At 42.4% G+C, this 8,227-nt stretch overlaps 1 protein-coding gene across 3 annotated transcripts; it reads right to left on the bottom strand.

Moving 5' to 3' along the window:
• Positions 1-224: 224 nt before the first annotated feature.
• ZBTB18 (zinc finger and BTB domain containing 18) lies at positions 225-8,138 on the bottom strand. 3 transcript variants are annotated; one of them, XM_045298090.1, is made up of 2 exons: positions 7,762-8,138; positions 225-3,875 (listed from the first exon to the last, which is right to left on the bottom strand). In XM_045298090.1, the coding sequence occupies exon 2, from the start codon at positions 3,859-3,861 to the stop codon at positions 2,293-2,295; it is 1,569 nt and encodes a 522-aa protein (XP_045154025.1). In that variant the 5' UTR covers positions 3,862-3,875; positions 7,762-8,138; the 3' UTR covers positions 225-2,292. The 3 variants fall into 3 exon arrangements, with proteins under 3 accessions (XP_045154025.1, XP_004700012.1, XP_045154024.1); XM_004699955.2 differs by lacking the exon at positions 7,762-8,138 and adding an exon at positions 6,239-6,584; XM_045298089.1 differs by lacking the exon at positions 7,762-8,138 and adding an exon at positions 4,463-4,564.
• Between the last annotated feature and the right edge of the window lie 89 nt (positions 8,139-8,227).

Here is an 8,227-nt window from a genome sequence, read left to right as displayed (position 1 = left end):
CAGTATCTTTTGATTCACTTTTTTCACAACCTTTTGAAGTCCCCTCGCATGTTTTTAAATGGCTTGATGCAAAAAATGTTTGCAACATTTTCACTTTGGTGATCTGACACTTTCTAATAATTGCAGACCTCCGAATAGAACCGACAACTAAAATAAAGAGGCAACATGCAACATACACTTAAGAGTCTGTGGGAGACCCGAACATTCAAAGAAAACACACGGCATTCTCAGTTCATATAATTTATTGCAGTTAGCACACAGTTTAAAAATTCACCAACACACCAATAGTACAAAACTAAACAGCATTATAAGTTATTCCCCCCTCAGGTAAATAAAACATACTATGATTGTCAAAGCTAGATGTCAGTCTAAGTTTTTAGAACAAAGGAAGAATGTAAAACTAAGAAGAAGAAAAAGCAATCACTCACAATGACCACAAAAGAAAATTCAAAAGAAAGTCCGTTTTCTCACAGACATTGATTGTCTTTCTCTAAATTAATAAAAATTATCTTAACATAAACTGCATTTAAAAACAAAACAAAACTAGAAACTCTTCAAGTAACTAAAGATAATGCTCCAAGGCCATTTTCACAGCTTTTTGTGTTTGTTTGCTTTAAATGCCATTACAGCCAAATTAACACACGTTTGACCAAATATTTCCAAAACAGTCCAGCAAAACACAATGGAGTTTTCCATTCAGTATCTTAAGCACAAAAATAGGCTATGTTTACAGTAGTTAAGGCGATCAAATGTTAAACAAAAGCAATGAAGAAAAACAACGGGAAGAACAGCAAACGTTTTCCATGCTACTCCCATAGACCTTATTTGTAAGTGCAAGACGGGAAAACAAACACTGTGCAAAATGCTCGTGCCCTGCGCGCCTGGCCACTAACCCACACGCCGGGCTGCAGCTTCTGCTGCCGGGATACACATGTCTAGGAACCCTGCCCCATGTCCGTCAAGGCAGTCCGGTCCATTCAGCCTGGGGCTTTTTCAGTCCATAGAATCTTTTCACGAGGGGGGGGGGGCGCAGGGAGGGGTAGACGGGAGGGGAGAAAAAGAAAAGGGGAGCAACAACAAAAAGAATGACCTATTGTCAATTTGTGCAGTAGTTATTCTAAAAATGCTCAACGGGGTAAATGTGTACACCTAAACTTTGAGCTGGCATGGGTTTTGTGCAATTAGGAGTTGGTTATAAATGCACACTGCACATGCAAATCTGGAAGCCGTTTGTAAACATTTATATTTTCCTTGTTACGTAGCGAAGTTATCAATTTGCAGCTTAAGTTTTTATTCAGCTTAACAGTTTCAACTTAAAAAGACAGTGGGAAAGTCAATTTAAATTATATAAAATAAAATAAAAAACAGTGCATTTATGTTCTTCATAACACCAGTTTCCAAATGGTGCTATTTATCTAAGGAAATTAAATAATTTTAAACTCACTCATTAAAGTTATACAATGCAAACAAAGACAAAAATATATTGAAACTCATGCATTTCTGTAGCGTTAATATTTACTTTTCAAGACTCAACTAAGAGCATCAACACAACCTTGTCAAGTTCTTTGACACCCACCCCCCCAGCCCATGTAATCAATTACAGTATACAACAACAGTAATTCACATTTTTAAACACACAGTTCAACACTGCTGAAGCTGCAATATCCTTTTTCATCTCAAGCAAACCTTCACAAAGACAGTTCCCAGTGATCCCAGTGTACTTTCAGATTTCTCTCACTGGGAACTGTCAGAAAACCAGAAGTTGCCACAGAAAGTTTTAAGTCAACTGCTTGTTTAAAAATAGATAATTCAGCATTTCAGAAAATTTCCATTTGGGTCTAAAAGCATTCAGGTTTCCAACAGCCAGAAAGATTCATGCAATCTGAGACATATAAAGAGGCTAATAAAACTATAGAGGGAATTTCTACTTTCAAAAAAAAAAAATGTGTGTGTGTGTAGAGGGGAGGGCTCAAAAGACAATACAGTGTCAACAAAATTAAACAGTATAAAAGCATTTTGTGATATGACAATTTGTTTAAAAGGTTCTTCTTGGCCAACTTCCCCTACCCCCACAAAAGAAAAACACCTCTCTATTTTCTGACTTGCGCTAAAGTTTCTTTATCAGAATGCTAAATTAGTGAGATTCTCATGCTATACTAAAGTGCAAAAACAAGTTAATATCCCAACTTTTTAGTTCAAGGAAACAAGACTGCTTTTAGACCGTACCACAACTATATAGAGATCTATTTATATATATGTATATATATTATTTATATTATTAATAATATAAAATTATTTCCAAAGTTCTTGAGAGCTATCTTCTAAGGTCCAGTCTCTGACAGTAGGTAAGCTCAGTGCTTCACTTTTAACAGACAAGGAGTTCACCAACTCACAGTGGAACTTCCGAATGTGTCTGTACAGGTCTCCGGACTGTGTGAACCTGCGCTCACACCACTTACAGGCGTGGGGCTTCTCTCGGGTGTGCACCACGGCGTGGCGACTCAGGTTGTGGGAGTATTGGAAGCTCTTGCCACACTGGTTGCAAGTGTAGGGCTTCTCCCCCGAGTGAGTCCTCTCGTGGCGCTTCAGGGTATACATGCAGGAGAACGTCTTTCCACACAGGGAGCACGTTGGGACATTGACATCGGTCGCAGGCTTGCTGCGGATGCCATCCTGCTCGCGGAAGTGCGTGCTGAGGTGGATCTGCAGGATGTGGGGGCTAGGGAAGACTTTGTTGCAAAGAGGGCACATGAAGATCTGGCCAGCGGGGCTGAGTATGTTTGAGACATAAGGAAGCAAACTGCTGTCCATGTTTCCTTCCACCTGGACTCGCTCACTCTCGGGGGTCATCATTTCGTCGTCGCTTGCTTTGTCCTCCCGCTCTAGCTCCCTCAAGACCGAGTCCTCCCTCATTGGAGCCAGATGGGCCGGCTCATACTGTACCCTGTTATGAGTGCTCACACTTTCTTTCACAGTGCTATGTTCCATGTCATAGTCATTAGTGCCAACATCACTCTCATCACAGGAAGCCTCTTTCTCCACCTTCACCTGCACCAGGTTGCTTCTCAGCACGTCCTGTGAAGAGAAATAAGAGCTGTTCAGATTTTCAACTCCTGACAGGCTGGACTTGACAGACAGGTCCAGCACACAGTCAACATCTGCCGAATCCCTCACGGAGGTGACAGACCTCTGGGACAAAGACTCTGTTGAGCTGCAGGGGCTGGCTACTGTTTTTCCAGCTGCTGCGGCGTGTGGCTCAGCCTCTCCGCCAGCCTGGGGGATGCCTGCTGAGTCTGAGGGCAATCGCATCCACATGTTCCCAGGCTCAGCCGCCAAGTCCCTTTTGCTGGGCAGGATGTTTAATTTTTCATCTTCACCTTCATCTTCATCACTGGGCAAATCGCCTGCCATGTGGCTGCTGCCATCCGAGAGACTCTCGACTTTGTCCGAACAACTTGAGGCATCTTCTTCCTTTTTTGTGCTGTCTGCCTCCGTGGTGGCTTTCTCTTTCAGCTTCTTTTTGCAGACTTTGACAATGTCATACATGTGGAGATAACTGGCAGCTGCTAGCACGTCTTCAATGGGCAAGTCTTTGAACTGGAGTTTCCCTTCATACATGAATTCAAGCAGGAGAGCGAAAGCTGGGGCTGTAACAATGTCGCTGTTCAGATGAACAATGTCTCTTTTGTCCAGCTGGTCCTTGTAAAAGAGGTGGAAATACATGCTGCATGAAGCCAGTACAGCGCGGTGCGCTCGGAACTGGGCATCTCCCACCAGCACAGTGCAGTCACAAAGGAAACCCTGATGCCTCTGCTCACTCAGACACTGCAGCAAATGTCTACTGTGGTCCGGAAACTCCATGCTGTCTTCATAACCTAGGAAGAGAGAGACTTCGCATTAGTACTTGTTCAAGAACAACTTTCAAACACTCTAGCCCCACATCAAAAGATAATTAAGCCCTGGCCGCTGTGGTACACATCCCTGAATTTTAATCAGGCCTGTGACCTAAGGACTTCTAAATCACTCACACAACCTAAATGTGAGAAGGAAAATGTGTGCCTTCCAAACTTCCTCACCCCAGGAAAACTCTCTCTGACACAGCCCTAGTCTTTGAACCTGAGTCGAGTTTTAGAAACCTGAGTTTATCTCCAGCCTCATACCGAGAGTAAGAATTTAGATCACCTTCAGAGCAAATGTGATTAATTCTACTCATGAAATTATGTCCTACAAAACCTACAACATAGCTACTGATTCAAAAGGAACAAATCACAGAAGGAACAAAGAAAAATCCTAAACACATCCTGGATGATTAAGAAAACTTACTCAGCCACCCTTTCTGTTCCAATACTTTTGATTCTCGACTGCACTTAGAAAGCACCATAAAAACCTACACAAGCATTTGGCTAAATCAAGAAAAAAAAATGAAATCACATAATTAGTCAAGAATTAGCAAACAACTTACTTTTAAAGTCAAGTGTTACAACAACAAAAGTCCTCTGTATAAAAACAGATGTTACTGCAGTAAGATGTGCAGGTATGGCACACATGCACGAGATCAGAAAGAACTACAACAGATGGAAAAGATCATCCTTACTATATACAAATCCAGAGGGGTTTTTTTCCTTTTCTTTTTTGATGGAGGGAAAAATGGTTATACTGCTTTGCAGAATCTGTACTTCTAGAATCTCAGGAACCAGAAGGGCTTTATCTGACTGAAAATTCCTATCTCAACTTTGATCTGTTGCAAAGCAAAATCAATTCCATATTAAAATTAATTCAAACTTTTAAATGCAGACGTGCCACTTGCAAATGAAACCCCAAAGCATTACAGGTTCAAAACTACCTCCAACACCCAAAAAACAGCCTTTCTAGAAAAAGAAACAAGTTTGGGTTTTTTTGCTGTTTCTTCTTTTGGAATCTGCTTTACCTTAGCCAACAGAAAATACTTTGTTTCATTATAACTTGATATATTTTGCTTCCCCACTAGCTTCTTCCTTTCAGATCTGCATTGTTGCCCTGGTTTCTGGCAAGGGAGGGCGCGTCAGTGGGAAAGGAAAGGCAAAGATGCACAAAGGGTCAAAATCCAACTGCATTATTAAAAAAATAAAGAAAACTCAACTTCCCTTTCCTGTGACCAGAAGCAAAATGCCACACCATGCACCTCAAAAAGTATATTTTGAGAATGGATATGTACTCTTTAATATTCATTAACTACTTCCCTTCCTCTTCTACACTTTACCCAAGACAGACTGAAACTTTCATTCTAACCCCAAATACATTCTGCAAGATGCCCCGGCTAGAATAAACTAAGACTTACAATACAATCACTTTAAGTGCCCCACAGCTAACATCAATCCTAATCCTTGCAAGGGCTAAAAATAAAGATTGGAGGGCAGCTCACAAGGTAGCTGTGATCAAATTAGGAGGCTGAGAGGACAGAGAGAGACGAAGAAGGAAGCTTATAAACATCTGATCCAGCTGACTGTGGCCATATGGCAGCTGCTGCCCAGATAAAGAGATTAAGAATAGAGGAGTGCGATTACAGCTGTCTGGCCAATTCAGGCAGCTCAAATCTACAAGTTCTAAATTAGTCGCTAACACAAAAAACTCCTGCAAATAATTATTGTTATGCTGAAATAAAAGATCTCTTAAATATATATTTGAAAGAGAAATGAGGAAGCCAGTCAAACTATTCTCCTGGGCACAGAAGTTTTTTTCTTCTTCTTAAAAAACAAAACAAAAAACCTGGTTTCAAAAGCACTACAGCTGTATGTTTCAGTAGTGCTGCTGAATGTTTTGAAGAATAAAGTTTCACAGTGGAATTATACAACAATCTAGCTTCTTAACTAGAATAATCTTCTCATATCAGTTTGAATGCATCCTAGATCGTTTACTATTTCTCTCCCCCAAAGCAAAAGGAATCTAAATAGCAGTGGGGAGGGAAAAGGCATTTAATCTCAAGTGCTCTAAAAAATAAAAAGCAGTATTTCAAAGCTCTTTCTTAACATTTCAAAACTTGAAATATTTCTGTGTATTAAAGTTACTTGCTCAAATAAAAGGGATAAAAATTAAAATTAAACAAGCCCAAGCCTTTCAACTCCAGTAAGATGTTCATTTAAGACTCAATTTCAGTTATTATTCCTTAACTGGGTTAGGAAAAGGAATGTGATTTAAAAAAATTAAATAAACAAAACACCCAAACAGAAATATGCTCAGTCTAATCTATTGCTACTCCTACCTTTAGGACACATAAACCTGATTAAGTCCTTTCCTCTGAGTCTTGCTGGCTCCAGGTCTGTTACATCGGTGGAAAAAAAGCAGACTAAGAGAGACAGATGCAAAGTGGAGATGATGTTAGAGAGGAATGAGATACCTTCTCCACCACAGATCGGCACACACTAACTCCCTGTCTGTGCGTTAGAATAAAAGGCTGAGGGATGGCAGGCTGTCAGCTGCTCTGACATCATGTTCAGATGGAAATGCTACCTCCAGCTGTGCTCCTTTTAATGCCATATGCTACTCCTCTACACTCCTGCCACCAGCTTTTTCTTAGGAGAACTTTCCTCTTCTGTTAGTATAAACAAAATACTTCAAAGTCTCCCTTTCCCCCCAAACTTTCTAACAGAAGAAATTGGTGGGGGGGGGGGGAGAAAACCTGCATATGGAATTCTACTGTATTTATGGAACAGCAACACTTCTGTGTTAAGTTGGTGGACTGCCTTACACACGGACATGCACACTCAAACCTCCATGCTATTCAGGAAATCCACTCATTTGGTGTCAGCGCCAATCTTTAGTTCTAAAGGCAGTTTACGAATATTTTTAAACCAACCACTTGACATCTCTAGCCCCATATTTCAACCTCCAGCGCCTCCCCCTCTGCTGAGAATGGGTGGATGCATGTCTCCGAAAGGTTGCAAGAGTGATTCCGAATTATTACTTCTACCTGGCTCACTACACTAGCTCACGCTTACTGAACTGTTTATCTACAAACTACCTTCTCAAGAAATTTTCTCAGACTGCCCAGTTAATGCAAATTTTAAGTCTCAGTATCAACAAGCTGAAACGGTACTTTCTGAAATCCTGGAAAGTGCTTCAGCTCAATGTGACAAATTAATAAAGTGATCCAACCTGCTAGGGTAACTTAAAATGAATGCTGCACCTGTTATCTGAGCTATCTGCTCAGAAAAAGGCAAACCTCCTTTTCCCCTGGAGCTGTGTCCCATAACGTTTGTTTGGTTGGTTTTGGTCACTCTGTAATGTTATGAGCACAACATAACCTTTTTCTTTTCGGGGTGGTGGGGTGGCGGTGACTAGTGTACAAAGCCGGAGCTAGTCAGTTTGGAAAACTTTCTCTAGACTTCGTGAGCCTTTTCGAGTGGCCGATGAAATGGCAACGCAAGGCCGGCAGGACAGACCAGAGCCCTGCACAGGGCTGCGGACATCTGGGAAAGGTGAGAGGGAAGGAGCCTGGGGCCTGAGGAGAGAGTGTCCCAGTCTGGCAGATAATCACTCCGTTCTCACTAGAAAATCGGAGCAAAGAGTTACAGAGTAATCAAAACCAACGAGTCTGCCTGTCCGACTCGTTCTCTCAACGTCACAAACCTAACTTTCTCAAACTTCGCGGTGAATGGTATAATTCTGAATGCCTGTGATCAGGCGGCACTCTTGAGAGAGAAATTCCTTCTCAACTACCCAGCCTATTCTCCACAAATGCCCTCGCCCCATTCCAATATATCAGACATTAATCACCCCATTTACCCAGTGCAGAGGGGGGCGGCGGTGCTGAATGACAGTTTAATGAGTCCCAAGCACCGCAACGGGCCAGCAACTCCGATTCCACAAATCAACCCCTTTACGTCTCCACACCGCGGGTCCATAGAGGTTTTGTGAGGTTGGGGTTTTGTTTCTCAAAGAGGTGGGGGTGGGGGTGCCGAGTGGGGAGGGGAGAAGAAATGCAAATCTCCACGTAGTTCTTGCATAAAACACACTGGGGAAAGAGGAAGGTGAAACCACAGGGACAGAGGTGGAGGGCGGAGAGCCGGTGCGGCAGTGAAACACCTTCAACAACAAACGAGAAAACAGACCCGGGTCACGGGAACAACAAAAGAAAAGTCGTAAGAAGAAGCCAGAGGGAGGAGGGTGTTGCTACCGCTTCCTCGACGCCTCGGCCCCGAGCCCCCAGGGCCTCCGGGCAACTGCACCAGCCGCCGCCCCCCGGGGCTGG

Source organism: Echinops telfairi, unplaced genomic scaffold (genome assembly GCF_000313985.2).
Source record: "Echinops telfairi isolate 266 unplaced genomic scaffold, ASM31398v2 ScPeMD7_7424;HRSCAF=8462, whole genome shotgun sequence".
Classification (NCBI taxonomy): domain Eukaryota; kingdom Metazoa; phylum Chordata; class Mammalia; order Afrosoricida; family Tenrecidae; genus Echinops; species Echinops telfairi.
The sequence above is the reverse complement of the archived record's forward strand: the minus strand, read 5'-3'. Positions and strand labels throughout refer to the sequence as shown.

Coding starts and splice junctions, on each gene's coding strand:
- ZBTB18 (XM_045298089.1), bottom strand. CDS start 4,547: ATGTGTGCCATACCTGCACATCTTACTGCAGTAACATCTGTTTTTATA. Junction 3,876..4,462: donor TGTAACACTTGACTTTAAAA/GTAAGTTGTTTG, acceptor CTCTCTTCCTAG/GTTATGAAGACAGCATGGAG.